This window comes from Plasmodium vinckei (assembly GCF_900681995.1).
Source record: "Plasmodium vinckei vinckei genome assembly, chromosome: PVVCY_01".
NCBI classification, from domain to species: Eukaryota; Apicomplexa; class Aconoidasida; order Haemosporida; family Plasmodiidae; genus Plasmodium; species Plasmodium vinckei.
The window spans coordinates 406,197-432,547 of record NC_051293.1 but is presented as its reverse complement, the minus strand read 5'-3'; the positions used below and the strand labels follow the sequence as shown (position 1 = coordinate 432,547).

Sequence of the window (26,351 nt, the reverse complement as noted above, 5' to 3'; positions counted from 1 at the left end):
AAAATATTTACAAAATAAAACTACCCTCTTTTTTTAATTACATTATAAACCACAACTACCAATAAATACTGGCTTATTTATTTTTTAATATACCTCTTCATAAGCCAATAATAGTAAATATATGGAAGTCTATGCCACTTGATACAATTTTAATGTACCATATAAAAATGTGTGCAAGGTAAATAATTAAATGTACAATTTTGTACATATTCTCATAAAAATAAAGTGTAAAAAATAAAGGGTAAAAAATAAAAGAGTATATATTATGGAGAACAAAATAATGATTTAATTTTTACACACACCAATTCCCATTTTATGAAATAATTTCCTCAACCTTTTAAACAATTTTAATTATATATTATAGGATTATTTAATCCAAAAAATAGTTGAAAAACATGATTATTAAACAATTAATTTTTATTATTTTATAAATATAAACTATATTTTTATATTATCAATAATTATAAAAAAATATAATAAATAATGACCTATATATTGTGATTGCAAAATAATATATGGGGCTTGTTTTGTGTATACAATATTATAGTATATATAATATTAATCCTTTTATTTTTTTACAAGCCATATTTAAAAGTATATCAAATATATTTTTCACAATCCATGAAAACAAGCTTATTTATATTGTACAATAATATTCTCATAAAAGATTGTGTAAGCCTTATAATTTTCCTCTTATATTTTTTATACCTATCTTTCTGTTGGCACTATATATTATTACAACTTTTTATTTTTATCTCCTACTCCGTTTTGTTTGCTATACCAATATATGGATACTATAGACCATTTATTAATTCATTGTATATCGAAATATAAGCTTAACTTTTACAATTTTTGTGTAATATAACTATTTATGTGTATATATATATAAGTATACATATATAGACATATATATATTAATGGCATTGGATTGATATGTAGGCATGCTATTTTAAAGCATTATATGAAAGTCTATTTTTGTATGCAATTTAAAAAATGGAAATAAAGTATTTATTTTACATTTTTTACATTTTTTTCATTAAATTCTTTTGAATATTTTATTTTTATATATTATATAACATTTAAAAGTATATGTATATTTTTAAAAAATGGTATATCCACACAAAATTTATTCTTGGCATGTGCACACCTCATTGTAATAAGAAAAAAGCAATTATATAAATATGAAAGAATAAATAAAATAAATTGTATAGTACTTATAATTTATTTTTTATTATTTTTTTATATTAAAAAAAAATTGAGTAGGAAATACCTTGGCGATAAAGTAAATGTACATATATGCATTTACGGTCTATATATTCTTACGTTATTTTATGACTATATTTAAAATATATGTATATTTTCTTTTTTTCTTTTTTTGTGAATTAAATACATTTCCTTTTTTGTTTCAACTTATATTAATATGTACATATATTTTTTTTGATTTTAGCATGCAAACACATTGTCATGTAGTAACTTTTTATTTTTAAATTTTAATATATAGTGTATCTTATATGCATGCATATTTATATATGTGTATATGTACTTTTATGGATTAATATGTTTATTTAAAAGGCATGAGAAGGGGGTTATACATATTACACACCCTTACAGGGCATTAAAACAAACATAAGCATATTAATTTGCCTAAATAAGTACATATCTATATGTAGAAATAAAATAAATTACAATTATAGAACTTTCCTATACATATTGTCAAAGAAAATTTGTAAAAAAAAATATATTACAAGTGTAAAAGTCATATATAACATATGTCTGCACATTTTTTTTTTCTATGGTCCATACAACATAAAGTCTTTTATATTTTCACAAATTATTATAAAGTTATTATACTTACATTTGTGTTTTTTTTGGTTCTTCTCCACATGCATATATATGCGTATGCTTATAAATAAAATTAAAAAAATATGCATACGGAGAAAACTTTAAAAATATTTTTATAAATTTGCAAAAAAATGGAAAGAGATTTTCATGATGTAAATAGCAAAAATGATGATATAAGAAAAAGTGATTATAATGGGAATAACAACCACATGGAAATAAATAATTTATATATAAACAGTTGTAGTGTCCTAGAAAATATGAGATATAATCAAAATATGTTTAATGAAAATGATATAAATCTTTATAAATATAACTTAATGTTGAAAAGGAATAATATGTATATTCATGATACCAGAAAGAACATAAACAACATGATTACACCTAACAATAATAGTAGTGGCTTAGTAAATGATGAATTTTATAATACTGTGGGTACATATAATATGGTCAATTTGAATAACATAAGTTATATGCAAAACCCAAAGCAATTAAATAATACTACACATTGTCATAATGATATTAATATAAAAAATGTATGCTTAAATAAAAACTTGTATGAGAATTGTGATACTCAAAATAATATGCAGTTTTGTAATTATAATAAAAGTATAAATGGTGAGAATAAATATTCATATCATTCTTTGAACAGTGACAATCCAGTTTTTCAACTTCAAATGGATTCTTATGTGGATGAAACTGATAATAGTACATGTGAAAATAATAATGGGAACAAGCAATTAGTAAGAAATATAAATACACACATAAGAGAAAGAGAGATTATGAACAGTACATGTAATAACAACTTAGTGAAAGCTCATGAAGAAAAATTTATAAATTCAAGCCAAAGTATGCTAAATAATAAAATAAATATAAGCCAAAAAAATTCGAATTTAAATAATGATAATATATCGAATAAACTTCATTTTATAAATAATTTTAATATTGATAATAAATCAATAAATGAAAATATTGCAAATAATAGCTATAGCAATAATAGTACCGCTCAGGGAGTAAAAAGTCAAGACGATCAAGGGATGCAAGCATATATGGACATTCATGAAGATCAGTATATAAGCAGTAATGGTGTATATGGGAATAATAATGATCACTTAAATGGTAATTTGTTTAATAATAATTTATATTTCCCTAGTATGCAAATTAACAATAATAAGGCTGAAATTAATGGAAAAAATAACAAACACGATAATAAAATTAGTGAATTGAATACTACTTCAAATAAGTATGAATCATTAATTAGAGTAGGAATAAAACATATGATTGGAAATAAAAATTTCGCAGAACTAAAAAATAATACAAACTTAAATAAAATAAATTTAAGTGCCTCGAGTGCATTATGCTCATCAATAAACAGCAATACAAATAATATAAAATTTCCCAAATGTGTAAATGAAAAAAATGATTATATTATAATTTCACCTAATAACAATAATCTTCGAAATATTACAAACAATAATAATTTAGAAAACATAAAAAATATTCCCAATATCATTAATACTGGCGATATTATTGATATTAGTAATACTAGCAATATTGATGAAAGTACGTACTTAAATAATACTGAGGCTATTGGGAATATTGAGGCCAATTCATTGTCTCATAAAAAAAAAGTGAATAATAATAATAATAGTAAGGGTCCTTTGAATATATACATAAATAGTGATAGTAATAATATTTCTAAGGATATTGACAGTAGTAGTAACGAAAATATAATTGGGGCAAAAAACACACACACCAATATTAGTGATAATATAGCTGAACCTCCAAATGTGAATAATATTAACAAAATAAATTTTCCTAACGTTAATAGCTTAAGGACATTAAACGTTTTTACTAACAATAATAGCCAAAGGAGTTTTAGTAATAGCAGTAATAGTAGTCATAGTAATAATAGTATACAAATAGTTGAGTGTGAAAATAAAAAAGGGGATTTAAATAATAATAAAAATATAAATAATAATGTGTGCACAAATAAAATTGTAAATAATGTCAATAATAATATAGAATCTTTTGACAGCAATTCGTTTCCATATGCAAAATATATTATAAATAATTCATGCACAATGAAAAACATAGGTCATAATAATAATAGCAATTGCAATGGAATGAATTTTAATAAAAATGGAATGTATATAGAAAATAGGAATATACATGACAGTGATAGCAAGTTATATAACAACTTGAATAATTTTTATAATAATTTAAATATTCATAATTCACAAAATTTAAGAAAAATTGATAATACTATTTCACGAAATAGTACTGATAATAATAACTATATGCATACTTATAATAATTTTTCAAATAATGGTAATAATATATATAACAATATAAATTCAAATAATAATGGATATTTAAAACAAAAAAATAAAGATATTATAATTAATCATCAAAATGATAGAACAAATTTAAATAATGACGTATTTATAAATTTAGACAATTCAACAAATACGGCATTATCAAATTCTGCACCTTTCGGAACAATTTTAAATACACATTTAAATCATCGTCAAAATAATTCAAATAAAATAAATCCAGACATCCTTATTAATAAGGGAGTAAATCCTAATCATATATCAAATGCAATAAATAATGGAAATAAAAATAATTCAAATTATATGACAAAGGGTTTACGAAATAGTAATAATAATAATGTATTAATAAATGATGTAACAAATATAAATTCTAAAAAAACAGGAAATCATATAAACAATTTTATGAGCGGTTTAGCTAATAGTAATGGCTTTAATTTATATAATAATAATATAGATATGGGGGTAAATAAAAATACGGAAAATAATAATGGAAGTATTGGAAATATTAATAAAATATTTTCGACACACACAAATATGGAGACCGATTTAAAAAACACAATGAATAACTTAAATGATAATAATAAAAGAATGGCAATGAAACCATCAGTAACAAATTTTCCAGCCATAAATCAAACATCAAATAATTATAATACAAAAAAATATGGATATCCATCAAATATAAATCCAAATATGGATGGGTATTCACCTAAATTGGCAGAATATTCTTTAAAAAATGATAATGCAAAAGATCGATCCTTAACAGATGGTAATATGATAAATGTTATGAGAAGGGTCGGAATAAATGAACATTTTATGAATAAAAATATGGTGCATAATTTAGCAAAGAATGGAAATGAAATTGAAAATATGTCAAACAATTTACAATTAATAAATAACAACATCTCGATTAATCGTTCTAGTGATATAAATAAATATAAAAATGAATTATTAAATAATTTAAATGACTTTTCAAATAGAAACGATGGTGATCATATAATTTTAAATCGTGAACATCCAGAAATGTTTAAAGATGGGAGTAATAAAATTTTTTACAAAGATATAATAAACAATAATATGAATATAAATATAAATAATAAGAATATGACAAATTGTAATAACAATGGGATGGTTAATTATATGGACAACAGTTCTATAAATCGAACTAACATCAATGGAAATGGTAAAACTGGTGGAAATATTTCTATTGATAATAATGGAAATCATATTCCAATTAATAATCTACAAAATAATGTAGCATTAAATGGGACTTATGATTTATTAAAAATTAGAAATATATCTAATGATAATAATAAATTAAATTCAATAGATGTAAAAAATAATTTAAACAATTTAACAAATATAGACAATTTTCAAAACAAAATTCAACTTAGACAAAGAACACATGGATGTTCAGAAAATGGAGGTCCCAATAATAATGCAAGAAATAATAGTACAGGTATGAATAATCGAAATACTGCTAATTTAAATGGGGTATTAAATATTGGAAATATTAATTATAATAAGTTTTATGATACAACACAACAAAATTCACGTATTCAAAAAAATAATAATAGACAAAATAATCCAAATATAAATGGAATACCTAATAATGGTAACTCAATAAATGATCCCTCAAATATATATTCAGCAGTAAACCATTTAAATGGTAATATAAATAGGGCCAATTTAAACGTAAACGAAGTTGCAAATAATAATAATAAGATTCATTCATTAAATAATAATGTAGCTAAACAACCATTTGATGGACGGATATTAATGCAAAATAAGTGTGCATCTAATGATATAAAATATTCACAAAATGAATATGAAATTGGAAATGGAATAAATAAGATTGGTCATGCATCTAGTAATGGTAATAATAAAATAGGGAAATATGAATTAAATTTAAAAAATAAAGATACATTATCTCGTTCCAATACTACCGAACTTCCTACAATTTTTAATAAAAATGAATATTTATGTCATGGCCAAAATAATAATAACAAATATCCTGATATATACAACAATAATATTGGAAATGCAAAAAACCAACTGATTAATTCAAATAATAATGTATATGTGAAAAATGGTGTTAATAATGGAAATGAATATCAAATGGCTAATAATATAAACAAAAATAATTTATTTAAAGTAGATAATGTAAATAGGATAAATAATAAAGAGTTTAACAATTCAACTAACGCAAATAATGTAAATAACATAAGTAACTATAACGATGTAAGAAAAAACAGCTATCAAATTGTTAATGATAATAATGCCGGATTTAATGAAAATGAAAAAGGAAGTTCATCGAATTATATGTTTGAACATAATGAATATAAAGAAAGGCATAGAAATTCTATGTATGATATTGAAACAGACAAATTAGTAAAAAATGAAAATGTCAACAACCGTAGAGGATCAGATTATATTAACAACAATTTTAATAGTGCCTATAGTGCAATGATTGAAAATTATAATAGAAATAACTTGGCTAAATATGAGTTTAATAAAATGGTAAATATGATATCTAAAGGAGATTTAAATAATTCATTAAATTTAAAAAATTTAGTTAATATTAATAAAAATTTTAATATATTAATGAATAATTTAGATCCACAAAATGGGGGAAATTATGTAAATCACGACACTAAAGAAAATTGTAACATCAATAATAATATCGGTGATAATAATAATAACAAATTTTATAATGGAAATAATCATAAAATTTATGTTCAAGATAATAATAAAAAAAATATTCAACCAAATAATCTAAACATTTATAATGAAAATAATATTGTAGATATAAATTTGTTAAATAAAAATACAAAAAAAAATAATATGATACCTGAAAATATGAATACTAATAATATTAGTTTAGATAATATTGGTTTTAAATTACGTATGCAAAAAAATGGATATATAAATAATGATAATAATATTTCTGGAGTTTCAGATATGGCAAATTTTGACAATCAAGATAATTTAATGTATATCCTAAATCGTAATAATAACATTTTAATGAAAAATGGAAAGGCAGGGTATATAAATTCACAACTAAACAATGATGGGGTATTGGGACTAAACAATCGCATCAATTTTAATACTATGCATAATAATAATAATATGACAAATATTAATAATCAGAATGTAGACCATTTAATTCTTAACAATAGTGCACAGGGACAAAGCAACAATGATCAGATGCTAAAATTTAATACAAATCAAAATTATCAGGAAATAAAAAATGGATGCATGAAAATAGGAAATAAAAGAAAACAAATGGAACCTTCAAAAACAATTGATTTGGCAAATATTGATGAACATCAATTTTTAAATAATGGGAAAAAAAATGTAAGAAAAAAAAAAAAAGAAAGTGTCAATACATCATCTGGATCATCTGGTAATGATGTTTTATTGTCGAACCCTCAAAATAAAATAGTTGGAAAAATGACACAAAATATGTTTTCTAAGAATAACACTGCAAGGTTATCAACTGATTTAAATAATAATGTAATGCAAAATATGAATTACTCTGAATTAGATACAAATCAATCATCTTATATAACATCTGATGGTAACATATTATCAAATTGGGGAACAAATCCTAAACAAATCATTGAACAAGGATCAATAAATTCGGAAGGAGAATTATTAAATAATAACATAAAGGAAAATATTCAAACAGCTGATATTAATTATGCTATTCATAATAATGGTGTTGGGAATGTTAATTCTAATGCCTTCACAGGAAATCATATCTCTATGAATAGCAATTTGAAAAATAACAACAATAATAATATAATTTACAAAGAAAATGGTTCTGGAAACAGCCAAAATAATGCATCTAATACAAAAGATATAAACACAATGATGATGGGTTCTACTAACGAATCTTATAATAAAATAAAAACATCTGATAATGATGTAAATACATGGACTAATAAAAATGGTGTTATTCCTAGAAAAAATGATCAGTCTCAATTACCTTCATTTTCTGGTAATATGAAATGGAATGAAATTGAAAATGGACAAAAGGAATATCAACAAGATGCATTATTTCCTAATACAAAAATATCAGAACATTCAATAACAGATTCAACGACCTCAGACTATAAAAATGAAGAACATGATTTAAAAGAAAAGCAAGTTCAAAAATCACTTGAATATATAGATAAACATATAGCCAATTATGAAAATTTAATTACTAATCTTTCTTTTATTAATGATAAAGAAGATAAGGAAATGAAAACAGAAAGTGATCAACTTTACAACGGACTTATGAATTCCATTGTTGCTAACATAAATGCAGAGAATTTAACGGAAGACAAAAATGGCATTGAATCTGGTGCTACAATTATTTGTAAAAATATAAATGATATATTTGATAATAAAGAAGAAAATGAAAAAATAAATAACAATCAAACTGAAAATGTTATGGGAAATTTACAGGCTAAGGAAAATATATCATTGAAGGACACACAAAATGAAATAAATAAAATGGATAGTAATAATAGTAATGATTTTAGTGACAGCTATGATGAAAAAGAATTTGAAGATAATATGAAGAAACACGTTTTTTTCAAAAATAAAAAGCAATATGAAACATTTATAATGTTTAACGGAATAAACGTTGGTAAGGATAATATAAATTTATTTATGTCAATGAATATCTCATCATACAATAAAAATTGTAGAGAACAGAATGAAGCATATAACTTATATTTAGAAAATGAAGAAGGAAAAGAAATGCATGGAGATCAAATTGAAAATATAAATACATCAAACATCTTAGATGAAAATTGTCATAATAGTGATAAATATGATTCAACTAATGAAGATATAAATATAAATGAAAATGAAATGATAAAGAATAATATGTTAAGAAGTTTGCTAAGTATTAATTCTAAGGAAGAAATTAAAAAAATAATAGAAAATAAAATATTTGGAAAAAATAATGAAAATAAAAAAATAGTTTTTAGTGTTGTTAAACAAATTGATGATGCAAAATTTTTGTACATATTAAAAGTTATATTAAAAGAACAAAATATAAATTGTAATAAAAATAAAATAAAAGTTTTGAAAATACAAAAAAGAAAAATCCTATATAAAACATTTTATCAAAAAAGTAAGTTTCTAAAATAAATATATATACAAGGACATGAGATTTCACATAACACTTTATAACCATATACCTTATTTTATTTATTTTTTTTTTTCTAAAGGTAATAAATCAAAAGCTTTGACCCTTGAATATATTCTTAAAGAAGATCAAGATGATATAGGGGGAATGAATTGGTAAGCCATTCTTCTCAATCTATTCAAATTTGCGCATATCTCTTTATATATAGAGAGAGGAAATTATTAAATTGTGCAATTATAAATAACTAATGAATTTTCATAATTTTTTTTACTTCAGTTTAGTGAGATCAGAAGAATGCCTACTCGAAAGTGATCGAGAAAAGAGAAACATCGAAAAAATAATAAACGCAAATTTTGAAATAACAACAACGACTGTATCTATGGCTACTCCTACGATTGTCAACCTATTTAAGAATGACTACGTGTAAGGAAATATATATGAATTAATTTTTTGTGTTAATATTATTACACACTTTTAATTCACTTATTATATTGTTTCAACTTTTGTTTTTTTTATAAAAGATTGCAAAACTCATATTATTGTGATTTCTGGTCCTTTTATCTTTGCCTAAATGATCAGTTTAATGCTACTATCGAATTTCATCAAAATAAGGTAAGCATAGAAAAGGAAGCAGCATTACATGTGTATATGTATATTACCATATATATATGACATATTTTTATAAAAAAAATTTCAACCTTTTTAATTATACAGAACAAAGCCAATGGAAATAAAGCGTATAAACTAAACATACGGGCACATTGTGAAAATTATGAGACATTTTTTGAGAATTTTATAGAATTTTTAGTTTAATTTTTTCCTTTTTTATTGTTTTGTCTTTTTTTTTTTTTTGTTAAGATAAATGTGTTAATTTTTTTTTATTTAAATTAACGCATTATATATTTGTATTTAAAATAATTGTATATTTCACAATATATTGGTGTTTGAAACTGTCAGAATAATTATGTTTGAATATATTTTTTAATAAACATGAACTATGAAAAAGTCAATAAAAATCGTATAAAATAATTATAATAATATACCTTTTAAACTCGTAGTTTATCATATATAAACATTTGCCAATGCATTTGGAAAAGACATTACATATCCACATAAATACCAACCTACATTCTATTGTTACTTTATTTCATTTGCTTAAAAAAGATCAAAACATAAACCAATTTTGTTAAACCACCTTTTGACTTTCACCGAGTTATATATAATGAACATAAATTAATTATTATAATGAATTGGTTTTTCTTTGTATAAGGTGATTAAATGTCCTTAAAAATTAAATAGAGTTTTTATTATATATCCATACATATATATATATATATATATATACTAATTCGTTTTTAAAAAATAGTATTTATCTATTTTATAGTTTCAAATTTTTATTATATTTTAAATATATAAGATATTTGTATTTTTTCAATTTTATTATGTTTAACTTGTTATTTTAAAGGATATGGAAAATAGTTCCTATATATTTTTAAAACTGGTAAATAATAAAGAAATAGGCTTATTATAAAAATTATAAAAATTGAAATATATTGTTACCTTTAAATAATAAAAATTATTTATGGGATTCTTAATATACTCATTTTTTAAACAATTATTTTCAATACATTTTTTGCCGCTATAATGTTCCCGTTTTTATAGAACAATAAAGAATAAAATTTAAAGATGGAAACATATACATATGTATGATATATATATAATTTTTTTAATTATAATTTTCCATATATAAAATAAATATTATATAATGCATGCTGATAGAGCCATAGGGGTTTATGGGTAACGTATAAAATTTTTCTTCCTTCTTATGTTTTTTATGTATATGTTATTTGGTATATAATAGGTGGCATACATAATATTTTATTATATATAACATATTATGCATATATATTTTTACATACATAAAAAATCATATAAATTATTTATATACTAATGTAATTATGAGCAAATAATTTTTTCAATTAAAAATAAAAATTTTATTTATTAATTATAAGTAAATAAAAATTTTCCTTCAAAATTTAAAATAAAATTTAAGATAACTTTCCCAATTAAAACAAAGCTTTGAAACTTTTATAACATTATCACTTAAATACTTTTTTCTTGAAAATGGTAAAAAAAAATATTTACATAAAAAATTTGTTAATACATAATAATGTGATTAAATAAAAATTTTATCAACCTTGATTTAAACTCCTTGAACTATATAGTATGTTAAAATGGCTGCTTCATATAAATAAACAATTGTGTTTTATTTTTAGGGATCAATTAAAACATTTAGATTAAAACAAAGACTTGGAAAATGCAGGAAACAAAATAGGCCCGTACCTCACTGGTATAGATTAAGAAAGGATACCAAAATAAGGTAATATTAATATATAATTTTAATAAAAAAAATGCATTATATAGTGGTATAAATATAGTATGCAATTTTATATTTTTTATAACATTTTTGACATTATTTATTTTTTTCCCTTCCTCCACATTTAGATATAACACTAAGAGAAGACACTGGAGAAGAACTAAATTAGGATTATAAATAACCAACTCATTATTTTTACATCCTGATAAATATTTTGAATAAATATATGCTAGTGGTCATTTTACAGAGATGCGAAGAAAAAGTACTAACAATGGGAAAAGAATAGGCCTTTAATACCACTGAGTATTATGCATATCATATGTATTTTTTTTTTTAATTATGTATATGTATGCATAAATAAATATTGACGTCTCGTTTTATCAATTAAATTAATAAACTTATATATTACGCATAAATAAGAAACATATAATTTAAAGAAAAATAGCAAACTTTTTTATTCCCGCATATATATATATATGCGATTACTTAAAAATACTGCAAATAAAAATATAAAGAATTTACACTCATTAGTTTTGTAACAGAATAATGATATATTTAATTTGTTATTACGGTTTCCTTTATATTTATTTATAATATATAATTCGGTTTGTTCTTGTATAATAAAAATATACAAAAGATAGTGTTCGTTGTGTGCTCGGGTAGCGCAGTGTATTATTTATATGCTTGTAATATCTTTATGTCGAATATTTTAAAAAAAAACAATAACCAGGATTTTGTATATAATATATATAAATATATATGTATATGCATAATACTATATTTCTATTTTTATCCTTTATATATAAGGAAAATAGGAAAATGTAAAAAAATATAATATCTCCATCATTTATAAATGGGGTAATAGCAATTGTAACAATAAAAAAAAATAAACAATAATATAAAAAATACAATTTATTATGGAATTAAAATGTATATCTTTTGTTTTATGTGATAAATTTTTTATAAAAAATGTTATTATATATGTCCATATAAAAAATAAAAAAAAATGTTACTATTTGTGCAATGATTGAACAGACACGAATACCTATTAAAAAATTATTTTGAAGGTAAACGAATTTGTTTAAGAATATTATTTATATTTTAGACTTTCAATAGTTTGTCAAGTTATGTTTATATTTACCTTTAAAAAATTGTATTTTAAAATATTTCATAATTACAATTTATAAACACTATATTTTTTATTTACATATTTGTATTTTTTGTATTTTTTTGTATTTTTTTTGTATTTTTTTTGTGTATGTATTTTTGCACACACAATATATAGTGTAATAAAATTAATTCTAATTTATTGAATAAAGACAAGATTGTTAGTTTGGTGTTAACATGTAACTGCATCCACATTTTATTATAAAAAAATAATAATTTTATTTTATTTTTATTGTTTGTCTAAATTTTTTTTTAATTATATTTTATGTGTAACTTGTGTAATTCTTATTTTACCTTTGTTGTGTTTTTTGTAAAATAAAAAGTTGTAATGGTGATAAACGGAAATAAAACAATTGAAAAAGAAATGGATAACATTACGGTTAATATAAATAATAGTAATGATTTTAATAAAATTATACATGAAATAAAATCAAAACAATTTTACAATGAAAGTAGAAAAAGTTCAAAAATGGGAAAATCAAAATTAATCAGCCAAAAAATTAATGGCAGTGATAATGATGGTACAAAGATGACAAATGAATTCGAAGGATATATGAATAAAAGAGTTTCTAACAAAAATAAAAAAGAAACAACTCTACACAAATTAAAAAGTGATCAAAGTATAAGGAAACGGAATTTGTCAGATACCCCAATTTTTCCACGCATTACTTCATTAATTTTAGATCATGACAAAGACAACACTAATTCAGATTATTCTTATAAAACAAAAAATACAAAAGATTATAAAATAAATAGACATGATTCTAATACTAAATTTGGGAAAAGTACCATATATGATATTTATGCGAAAACATTGAAAAAACTTTCAATTGAAGGAGAAAATAATGAAGAAAGTTACTATAATGATAATAGTAATATAATTCAAGAAAAAATAAATAAAAATACAAATAGAACAAATCTTCATACTAATGAATCGGATTCATCATCACATAATTCCACTTCAGCATATGAAACCAAAAATTCGAGTATTGAAAAAAATAATCTAAAAGAAAAAGGTATAAGAAATAAAGATAGAAATACAAAAGGACAAAAAAAAAAAAAAAGTGATTTAATCCATAGATATAATACAAATGATTCAGATAATGTGAATTTTAACACATCAAGAGGAAATGATACAAAAGATTCATATTATAACTCTTTTGAAAATTCAAACTTAAGTAATGAGGACTATAGTTATAAAAACAATGATGGACCATATAAACAGAAAAAAAAAAATAAAAAGAAATCTAAAAAAGAGAATACATTTTATTATGGAAATGAAGAAAGAGATAAAACTTATTCCAATGAATCATCTTTTTCTCAGGAAAACCTTAGTATAAGAGGAAATAGAAATTATAGAAAAAATGACAATAATAATGAAACAAATAATATATCTGAAAATGGAAGTAATTTAAATGATCATAGTTCTTTATCGAATGAAAATCATAAAGAGGAAACAGAAAATTATAATTTAATTAAAAAAAAAAATAAAAATACCTTGAATAATTCTGGCAATCATTCCGAAAAAGACGGATCCCCAAAATCATTAAAAATTGGTAATGAAATGAATATGTTTCATTCATTAAATGATAAAATATATAAGAAGAGAAGTACCATATATTCTAGAGAAAGTTTAAAGTGTGACAAATCCGATATAACTACAACAGATTCAGAATATAATATGAATGATAAATATCAAAAATATATTAAGAAGCAAATACCTTGTATTGAAGATGATTATAGAAACAAAGAACAATTATTAAAAATTGTAAATAGTAAAAATATTTTAAATATTAGAAAAATTTTAATAATAATGAGAGAATTCTATATTGGATTTATAGGATTGCAACTGATTTATTTTATAACATATCTTTTGTTTGGAAATAATAGTGTATTTTTGATCCAGATCATTTCGATATCATGTACCTTTTTTTCACTACTAGATGCTAATTATCACGGATATTTATTAAACGGATTCATTGATATGTGTATAGCAATTTTTTTAAGTATAGCCATTATAGAAAATATCGATGGTTTTATAACCTTACAATCGAACAGTGTATTAAAAAATATAACCATATCAAATGTAGTTTTCCTCTACTTCTTTTCAATATTCTCATTTTTAAACAGCTATTTTATATATAAGTTACATTCCCTTGAAAGAAAAAATATTAAATACGTTATAGAAAGCATTGAATCGAAGGTAGACAATGATGTTAAAAATAAAGCATAGCTTCCACATATGAATAGTTATTAAAAAAATAACATTTTTTTTAATCATTAATAAAATTGAATTTGTAAAAAAAACGTATATTTAATAATATAAATGGTTAGTATTTTTACATTTTCCTTTTTTTGATAATGTTTATAATTTTTTTTCATTACACATATTCTAGCATTAAAAAACAATTTTTTTTACATGTAATGTCATATGTTAGAATTAATATCTAAAAACTTTGTTGTTGTTTTATCTTGTCAAAAATTTTTTTGTGCTATTTATATTTTTATAACTTTAAACTATATTTTTCATTTATAAATGAAGAATGAAAGAAATTCTTAAATTTAAAAAATATATATTTTGGCACAATTTTTTTAATAATAAAAAAATGAAATAGCTTGAATATTTATTCTCATTACATAGTTTTTTGTCTGTCCCTGTCTTACATTTTTAAAATAACATTTATCAATGTTATATAAAATAGGTGAATATATAGGCCAGTACTAAAAAAAATGCATAGAATTTTGCATTTTTAATATATAATTGTTGAAAAAAATCATTAGGATTAATTATTTAATATATGTTTCCATCTAAACAAGTAATGATATTTTTATTATATAGTCTAAATCATCTTTTACCAATATCTATATATATGTGCATATGAAAATCTTATTCATATATGGAATTTATTACACATTTCCCCATATAATATTTTATTTTATTTTTTTTTAATTTATTCAATAAATAAAAAGCATATAAGTTTATCTTGTTTTAAAACAGACATATATTTTGTTGTTTTATTTGTTAAAATGTAATTTCTTTTTTTTGTCTAATAACCATAAAAAAATAAGCTTAAAATAAAGAATTAATGAAATTTATTTCAAAAAGAAATTATAACTTTTTATACAAGGAACTTAAGTAATATATAGTGTGCAAAAAAGGAAAATTCCATATTTCCGTCTATATGAAACGCATTAAAACATGTGTAATCTACATGATAATAATAAATATTATATATTAGTACCTAAGCGTATTTAACATAAATATACATAAAAACTTGTTTTAAATGTAAATAGAAAATAAAAGCATTACATATCAATGGCCACCACAACTCTGAACAAATTTATTGTTTTATTTTTCCCGTAAATAGGTATTTACGTTTTAATGAATATACATTTGTTTAGTTATAAAAACCATATATAACAAATCCTATTAAGCATATATGCAGGCATGTATAAAACAGTAATTCAAAGACATTAATTTTCACAAATTTAAATCACATAATTTATACTGTTTTATTGTGTTTTATATGTATAATTTTTAATAAAATGGTAAATGACAAGAGCTGCACCAATTATGACAACAACTTTGATTTACTAATAAAACGATTTTGTAGTGAGTTAAAAAAAAAAGATAAAAATAAAAATGGTTTAATTACACATAAAACTTTTATTGAAGTGTTGGATACATTCCAAATTGAATATGATACCCCAATTATAGATTATTTAATGAAATACTGTGTTGTAACTGAGGACGGTTTTATAAATTATAAAAATTTATTGCTTATTCATGATCCTTCAAAATCACTTAGAAATATTTCCGAATCTGTACATGAAAATTTTAATCCCAAATTTATGTATATGCAAGATAAATATGAAGATAATGATAAATATGTACAAGAAAAAAATGAAATTATAAGAAAATTATATTCTCAATGGGATAAATGCTTATTAAAGGACGATGAGTTCAAAGCCAAATTAATTAATAACAATGTTGACATAACACCTGAATTCGAAAGGTCTTTATATTTATATGGCCCAAGTAGGTCTTTAAGTTTTGTAAATGTAATGAAAACATTGTATATTAACAATAGTAAAAACAGAAAAAACCGAACCACATTTTTAAACAAAATGAAAGATGAAAAACCGTCAAAAGTAAATATTGATGAAAATTTACAAGAAAGTTTTAAACAAACGGATAGAAATCCTATAACATGGGAACAATCACGTATTAAAGATTCTGATAAGGTAGTTGAAAATGTTGAAATTATTTCAAATCATTTAACGAATAGTAATACTACAAATGAAGAAATGCTTCCAAAGGATTTTATTAATAACACAATTAAAAATATAATAAAAAATTATATAGCTAATAAAATTTCGGATTGTGAATTTTGTGAATACTTAAGTAAATTAAATGTATCAGTAACGCCTGAATTAAACAATTTAATTAAACATCATGAATTAGACAATAATGGAAAGTTTAAAGATTTTGTTACAGCAATAAATAGATGTATGAAGAAAAATGTTTCTCCCAGTTTAAAAACAAATACAGCACTGAATGCAATTAAGCATGACCGTGAAAAAGGTAACTTAAATTATACCTTTAATAAATTACACAAAAATGATTTAATGTGTAGTGATATTAATAATAATTAAAAGTATTGTGATAATTTCTATAATTATTAAGGTAAAATTTTAAACAAAAGAAAGGGATTTGTAAATATTATACATAATTTGTGTACAAAATTTGAATCATAATATATATACATCATGTTTGGGCCGGAGGCATAAATAAGTGTCATTATGAAATACGAAAAAACATAATTATATATATGTAATATACTATTCGTTATTTATATTTTAAATATAAAAACCCCTTTATAATATAATGTGAATCTATAATTTTATAAGCTTTTATATTTTTGTTTAAAATAAATAAAATGTTATGCAAGTGAATCATTCTTAATATTTCCTACACTATATTTATGTCTTTTTATTTCTTTATACTAAAATTTTGCAAATTATTTTACCGAAATATTTATTACTCTCAATATATTACTACAACTGAAAATTTTTGTAAACTTTGTATTTATGCATAATTATAAACAAATATAAAAAAGGGAATTAGCACGCTGAAAGCTAATGGATATATAACAAAACGATAATAAACCTACTATTTTTTCAATATAATTACCATCATATTTTATCATGGAACGTGTCTATACTATATTATGCATAAGAATTGAATTAGAAATAGTTTTATTTTATATGATTCTAAAATATATAATATGCTAAGTATTTAGTTCTACGTTTAATTTTCTTAGATTATCATAAAAATTATATTTCTATATTGATGTAAGAATATTATACCTTGGATTAATGTCTAAAAAAAATTTTCGAGTATACGAGAAAAGTTGTATTTCTTATAATATTTATTTGTTCAACAATCCATTTATCATTTACTCAATTACTATTGCTACAACACGGAATATATTAAAACTTATATAAATATAAGTAATGGATTTGTATTTAAATATACACATAAAATTTTGTATGTGTTATATTTATTACAATTTGCTTCGTGTTTTTCAAATATTTTATGATTATTTAAACAGGGTTCTTTTTATATATCTTGCAATTTGAAACTTCAGTATTATTAAGAATAGGTATGCAATGTTTTAATGTATAGATTCACCGTTTTGGCAAGTATTTAAATGCAGTTTTTATAAAATATGATGTTATTTCTCCCTTTTAAAAAAAAACAAACTACTTGGCAAATAAAAAAACTATTGACCATTTATATATGCTAATAAATATTATATTACGATCATTAATTTATGTCTATTGCACAGCACAATAAAGTAAATTTAGGAAACGAAATAATATAAAATATAATTATTTTTAGTTCTATGATTAACCATGAAATTGTGGAGATAAAAATAAAATATTAAGGGTTTCCATATCAAAATATAAAGTCTTGCAATGTTTTGAATAATATGATTAATAGTATAATAACATGTATATAAAATATAATATTAATATAAAGACAATAAATTCAAACAATATTTTGTAAAACAATAAAGAATTAATATGTCAATATTTTTGAGAATTAAATATCCTTAAAAATAATAGTAATTTTTTTTTATTATTATGAATAAAATAGTTATTAAAAATATGTCTACTAAAAAATATATAAGTTTATTTAATTTATAATATAACTTTTATATATTAATTTAATATTAATAATATTTAGTATAAAAATAATAAATTATATTAATTATTATAATTAAAACATATATTTTATATAAAAAATATAATAAATAATTATTATATAAAATATTAATTATTTAAATAAAAAATAAATTAATAAGTAATTATTAATAATTAAATATAAATAAATTAATAAATAAATGGTAATTATTAAATAAACTATTAATATTAAATTAAAAGGCAATAAATTAATATTAATTATTATATAAATATATTAATAATTAATTAAATATTAAATTAATAAGTAAATATTAATAAATAAATAATAATATTTCATAAATAATATATTAAAAAATAATAAATAATATATTAAATAATTAATTATTTTAAATTAACACATTAAATATATTAATTTTAATTAAAAATATAAATTATTAAATACTATTTAAATAATAATATTTTATAATATAAATTAATAATTTATATATTTTAATATATCAATAATTATATTATAATTTAATTAATAATTAAATTAATTAAAAATATATTAATAAATTAAATAATAAATGGGAATAAATGTATATAATAATTAATATTTTATTATTTTTTGTATTTAAAATAATTAATTATAATTAAAATTTAAATAAATTAATAAAAGTATTAAATAAATATATTAATTAATTAAAATAATTTATATATTATATTTAATATATATTATTTTATTAATTATAATTAATTGTATATTATATAATAAAATTAATAATATTATTTTATAAATATGTTTATATATTAAATAAAATATTAATTATTTTATATATTTATAATTATAATTATTTTAAATAATGTATTTAATATTATTATTAATTAATTTATTTATTTTTATTTATTATTTAATTAATATATTAAATAAATTATGCTATATATTTTAATTTAAATAATATTTAATATATTATTAATGAAATTTAATGTTATTTTTAAATTAATAATATATTATTATAATAATTTATTAATAATTATTATATTTTTTATGTGTGCTCCTTTTATTTTTAATTAATATATTTAGACACAATTATATAATTATTAATTGTTTTATATTATTATATTTAATTAACTAAATGATTTTCAATTATTATTCAATAAAACAAACTATTAATACAAATTTATTTAAATGGTTATTTCCAGTAATAGAAGATACAAATCACGAATTATAAAAATAAGCATATTTATAGTATTTTTGTATAAATCCTAATATAAGTTCTTACTAATGAAAATTGCTTACATTATGAATGAGTTTTGATTAATCTACTTATATCATTTTTCGCATTAGACATTATAAATAAATGATGTATTAGTATAAACAATACCAAAAGTATAATGCTATTAATAATTTGTAACAATAAACAAATCCTAGTAAAAAAGATAAAAGATTTTATATGATTGATATATTGATATAACCTTTGATTAAGTTATATTTTAATGTTCCTATAATGTTTTTTATCAACATTTGGTATATATGGAAATAAATTGAAACTAAAGACAAAATATAAGTAAGCAAGCAATCATTATACTAGAAAATCTTACAAAAATATCAGTTGTACGCTTTTAGTTTATATTTATGTATCTGTTCTTTCTAAGACAAAAAAATTATTAAAACGTATCGGTAATTTTTACTTTTATTCTATTAAATAACACCTTTTATGATGTATAATAAAATGATTTATAAAAAAAATTAAACTAACGATTTAAAACCTTGCCATGATACATAAAAAATATATTTTATAATTACCAATACAATAAAATTGATTATTGAAAAGGGTGTTCACACTTTTATAACCATATGATTTTATTATATTTTGATTGTATCATTACGTAACAAAAAACATCATTTTGATAAAATGGGCATTGAATTCTTTTCTACATGTTTATAAAAAGGTTTGAAAGACATTTTTGCTGTTTTTATAATAACATTTACACAAATATGCATTCATTTAAATTGTATATATATGCATGTATGACAAAATATATTTATCATAGAAATGATAATATTAAAAATTAATATATACTAATATACATATTTAAATACTTGTATACCATTATTAAGTATCGTCATATACATATACTTAGAAATGATATAAGTCATATTGAAATTGAAAGTATTTTTAATGTTGTTTATGTATATTTAGCTTATTATTTACGCGCAAACTAAATAATCTGCATATTGTATTTATAATCATAAAAGAAGACACATTTTCGAAGTATTAGAATAAGACATTTTTTGTTTTTTAAAGACAATAATATTATGTCTGGAAAATAAATATAAATACTTTTTTAATGCACATATAAAATTGATGATAGTTTGTTTTAAAAGACAAATTAAAAAAAATACATAATATTATTTAAAAACAAAGAAACTAGGAAACAAAAACAAACTCATACATATTTATATTTTGCATTAAATGAAAAATCAAATGCTTTGTTTTCCTCATATAAAAATATATGGATATAATATACTATTATAACTATTAAAAATATATAATACGTAGGTAATGAAAGGTAGTGTGGAGTTTGGGGAATAAGTAGGGATCCATCACTTCAACTTTATCAACAAATTTATTATTAGACATTAATGGAATATGCTAGTATATAATATAGATATAACCTCTACAATATAAAATATAAATTGTATCTATTTAAAAAGTAAAAAGCAATTAACTTTAGAATGATTTTATTTTTTCAATATATTAATAAAAGGTAATAACTGAATATTAAATCTGCTAAAACAAATTCTATTAAATTATACATATTTACTAACAACAAAATTTGTATAATTAAAAATATTGTGGTATATTTGTATTTTAATAACAAGTATTAAGAAATATAACTAACTAATTCAACCAAATAGTGGATACACAATAAATATTTTACTATAAATTGGTAAATATGCAATTTTTTAAATTAGGAAACCTCAGTTAAAATATGCATGGGATGTAATAATTTTTCATTAATACAATATAAGTTAACAAAAAAAAGTATATGTATTTTAAAAACAAAGCTAAGAGTTTTTTTAATAATATTAGTGAAATATAAACATAGAACAAATAATAGACAATATAAAATTAATTACAATACTGTTTAAGTATTACATATATAGAAGCAACTGATAATAACCAATGAAACTAGCGTAATATTATTGCAGTTTTTAAATAACTTTAAAGAATTATTATTATCAAATTGTAGAATGAATACATTATTCTAAAGATAGAACATTTTTAGAAAGTTGTTCATTTCAAAATAAACTAAATTATATATGTACTATATTATACAATAGATAACGAATTCCAATCATTTTTATATAATCTTTATATAAGCATTTTAATTTAGATGCATTTAAAAAGCACAGGGTTTTCTTACATTGACAATTGAAAGCAATTTAGAAGCATTAAATATTATTAAAAAATATAAAACGTATATCATGTGATTTCAAATAAATAGCAATATATAATTCTGTATCTTACTGTTTTCTATTGTTTTATTTAATTTTTGTTATAAAAATGAATTATGATTTACATCGGTTAGCAACATTTATATGTTTTTTGAACACCCACATAAAGCAATTTATTAAACTAAATTGGGAAATGGAATAACAAAATGTTTTATATATAAATATAGCTTAATGACCTTCGTGTGAATGTTAAGTAAAGATAGTAAAAATAGGTTCAATTTAAAATAAAGCAGGAGTATCGCAAGTATCTTATGCATTTTCAAGGATCTTTCATTATAGTTCATTATTATACACATTTTTTTTATTTTTAAAGAAATTATCTTATACTTTGTTTTAACTATGTAACATAATAGGACTTTAATTTCATATTAGTTTTGATTCAATTATATTTTAATAGTATATTATAGGGACTATATACGCAAAAACTATATTATTTCGAAGGTAAGAAATATGTTTTATATAGTAATGCAAAGAGTGTATTTCCTTAGATCTTGGAAAATGATCATAATTTTCTACTGGCTACTGTACTTTTTTCGCATCATAGATGGGATTGTTTTTACTAGTTTTGGCTTTTTAATGTATAGTTTATTATTTTATATACTTATAAAATATAATATTTATAAGTATATATTATATTTTACCATGGACAAATTTTTTTAAAAAACACAATTTTTATTGTTCCACCGAATTAATTACGATGAGTAAAATTTAGATACTGCATAAACATTTTTCTAAATATTGTGTAATTATTTTTTATATATTAATAATTTTTATTGTATATTTTTTCCTTTTGATATCACATTTTTAATGGCAATTGTGAACAATATTAAAATATTGTCAACAATACGCTTGTCGAGCTTTTCATAATTTTAATTCCTGGTTTATGCATTATTAAAAAATTTGGCTTGTATATAAAAAATGAAATTATGTGTTTTTTCTTTTTATGAAAAAAATTAAAAATGTAATTTGTTAAATGGTTTTATAATTACTTTATGTATTTTATATATTATATTTTTTTTAATAAATTATATATATTATAAAACTGTAATTTTTTTAACAACTGAAATGATACTATATTTTTATGTTTTTTTGTAAACAAAACAAAAACAAAAATAAATATAAAAATACATCAATAGGAAGGAATGCTGCTCTTATAATACAACTATAATTCCAGTAACATTATTAATTTAAAAAAGTGATAAATTATTAATATATGGAACCCATCGATAACTTAAATCCAAATAATGCATTTGTTGATAGTTATTTCGCGAAAGAAGATGTAATAAAAAAGTTATATAGTTCAGTTTTAACAAGGACGATTAAGGAAATTGATGAAAAAAAGTTTAATTTAATAGAAACATCAATAAAATATGAAAATGAAATAAATAAATGTATTGATATAAGTAATTATTATATAAATGAGGCATTTTCATCTGTATTAAAGACAGAACAATTAAGGCGGAAGTTACGAATTCACATTTATACAGTCTTTAATGATGGAGATAAAGAAATAAATTATCCTGTAGATATAAAAATTGAAAATTCCGAGAATATATATAAATATGCCGTACCATCATCTTTTACTTTTAATATTCATGGTTATATTTTAAATAAAGATGAAAATGATTTTGATTCATCAGAATCTGAAAATGTACGTTCAAAAAAAGTTAAATTTGAAAATGTATATGGTAATAATTTAATAACACCTAAAGAAGATGATTGGAAATACTCAGGCACAGAAATCGATGACATATCTGAAAATAATGAGAAAATTGATTATTGTAATACGAATGCTATGAAATTTACATCCTTTTTTTCAACAATAATGGTTGTGAGAGATAAAGAAACAATTATATATGATAAAAAAAATAAAAATTATTATGATTGTGATAAATTAACATTTACACGTATAATAAATGAAAGAAAAAAAGAAACAATAAAAATATTTTTATTTTTGGATCAAAAAATACCATTTTTTGAACTTTCATCGGATTTAAAAAACTTAATGAAATCATCTGAAGAAACAATGCCTGAAATTATAAAACGTATTTATGAATATAGTTTAGAAAATGATTTAGTTGGTTCTAACAGTGTTATGAAAACTGATGAAGTGTTAAAACCAATATTAGAGGTTGATGAATATGAGTTCTCTGATTTACCTAATCTTTTGCAAAAGCATTTATCCCTACAAAAACCAATAGTTTTAGAGCATATTGTCGATTTAGAAAATGAAGATGAATCTGAAAGCATATATGATATTGTCATTGATACTTTTGAACCTTATATGACTTTAGATGAAGGGAAATCCAAGAAATTTGTACTTGATTCTCATCATTTAAATAATTTAGTAAATTTTTTAAAAATTAATGAAGTAAATGATAATAAACAATCGGAATTAAACGATGGGAAAGACTCTAATAAATCTACTACGTGTAAAATGGAATCACATGAAGATTCACCCACAGAGGGAGGAGAGAAAATAAATAAAAGGGAAACTGATGAAAATGGAAATGCGAAAGAAGAGAATGATAACAAAAGTGAATCCACACAATTTATTAAAGAAGAATCTCTTGATAGTGATATAAATGAATTAGATAATGATAAAATAAAAAATACAGAAAAAAATAATATGCCTTCTTGTATTTCAATTTCAATATTTGAAAAAATGAATGATATACAAAATGAAATAAATAATATTGATGATGATATTATAAATATATTATGTAAAATAAAACAAAAAAATAGTTTAATGCTACGTTATACAAATTTTTATGAAAATCCATGTGCATTTATTGATCATGTTATGAATAGTAAATTTCCAAATAATATGGAAAATTTAAGTGATCATAATTATGTATATGATCAATCAGCTAATATTAATGATGATAACTATTATACAATGCCATGGGTTCATAGAGGTATTTCAAAATATTTATTAATTAAAAATAAAAATATTGATGATGTTCTTAAATCCGTTTTAAATTCAATGAATTTAGATTATAAGAGAAAAAATGATAATATAAACTCAAACGGAAATACAAAGAAAAAAGTAAACTTCGGTGCAGAAAATTTTAATCAACGCTTTAAAGAACAGATGAATTATAATTACAATAACCCTGAATTAAACAATAATCATATGAACAATAATGTTAACAACAACATGAACCACAATAATATGAATGGATATGATTATTTTGGAAATAAAAATATGAACTACAACCAACCTGTGCAAAATTATCCTTATAATAATATGAATTATGAAAACAACATCCCTCCCCCTATGGATAATTATTCGCCTTCGGGTTTTAATAATAATATGCAACCCAATCAATTCATGGGAAATATGAATCCCGAAAATAATTATATGCAAAATAATGATAATAATTTTAATACATATAATAATCAACAAGTTCCACCATATCCACCACAATATATGAACTTTCCTTTTAATGGGGTAAACCCTCAAAACAATTTTAACCCAATGTATGATGGTAATAATATGCCTATGGATATATATTCAAATAATAACTTTTATAATTCAAATAATTTGGGCTCATAAAATGAAAAATTATTTTAATGAATTTATTGCAAAATTGTATATGTATATCTATATATTGCAAGAATTATATATATTCAAATTCTTGTAGTAGTTTATCCAATTTTATTGTATAAGTATATATATGTTCATATTAACCACTTCACAGTAGTTATTCGTTTTTTTTTTTTTTGGAATATTTATTTTTGTTTATTTTTTGCTTAGATTTATTGAATATTATT

General features: G+C 20.6%; 5 protein-coding genes across 5 annotated transcripts; all 5 read left to right on the top strand.

The window, feature by feature from the left end:
- Nucleotides 1-1,973: 1,973 nt before the first annotated feature.
- PVVCY_0101150 (conserved Plasmodium protein, unknown function) lies at nucleotides 1,974-10,131 on the top strand (the record flags this gene model as incomplete). Its single annotated transcript, XM_008628500.1, has 5 exons — nucleotides 1,974-9,303; nucleotides 9,401-9,473; nucleotides 9,595-9,741; nucleotides 9,840-9,930; nucleotides 10,033-10,131. The coding sequence occupies 5 exons, from the start codon at nucleotides 1,974-1,976 to the stop codon at nucleotides 10,129-10,131; spliced, it is 7,740 nt and encodes a 2,579-aa protein (XP_008626722.1).
- A 1,311-nt stretch (nucleotides 10,132-11,442) lies between these two features.
- Nucleotides 11,443-11,872, top strand: PVVCY_0101140 (60S ribosomal protein L39, putative; the record flags this gene model as incomplete). The annotated part of the gene is made up of 3 exons (XM_037634127.1): nucleotides 11,443-11,445; nucleotides 11,595-11,698; nucleotides 11,824-11,872. The coding sequence occupies 3 exons, from the start codon at nucleotides 11,443-11,445 to the stop codon at nucleotides 11,870-11,872; spliced, it is 156 nt and encodes a 51-aa protein (XP_037490016.1).
- Nucleotides 11,873-13,226: 1,354 nt separating this feature from the next.
- Nucleotides 13,227-15,095, top strand: PVVCY_0101130 (conserved Plasmodium protein, unknown function; the record flags this gene model as incomplete). The annotated part of the gene is made up of 1 exon (XM_008628498.1): nucleotides 13,227-15,095. One exon carries the CDS (start codon nucleotides 13,227-13,229, stop codon nucleotides 15,093-15,095), a length of 1,869 nt encoding a protein of 622 aa, XP_008626720.1.
- A 1,313-nt stretch (nucleotides 15,096-16,408) lies between these two features.
- On the top strand, nucleotides 16,409-17,518 carry PVVCY_0101120 (conserved Plasmodium protein, unknown function; the record flags this gene model as incomplete). Its single annotated transcript, XM_008628497.1, has 1 exon — nucleotides 16,409-17,518. The coding sequence occupies one exon, from the start codon at nucleotides 16,409-16,411 to the stop codon at nucleotides 17,516-17,518; it is 1,110 nt and encodes a 369-aa protein (XP_008626719.1).
- A 6,269-nt stretch (nucleotides 17,519-23,787) lies between these two features.
- Nucleotides 23,788-26,133, top strand: PVVCY_0101110 (SWIB/MDM2 domain-containing protein, putative; the record flags this gene model as incomplete). The annotated part of the gene is made up of 1 exon (XM_008628496.1): nucleotides 23,788-26,133. The coding sequence occupies one exon, from the start codon at nucleotides 23,788-23,790 to the stop codon at nucleotides 26,131-26,133; it is 2,346 nt and encodes a 781-aa protein (XP_008626718.1).
- Nucleotides 26,134-26,351: the final 218 nt, after the last annotated feature.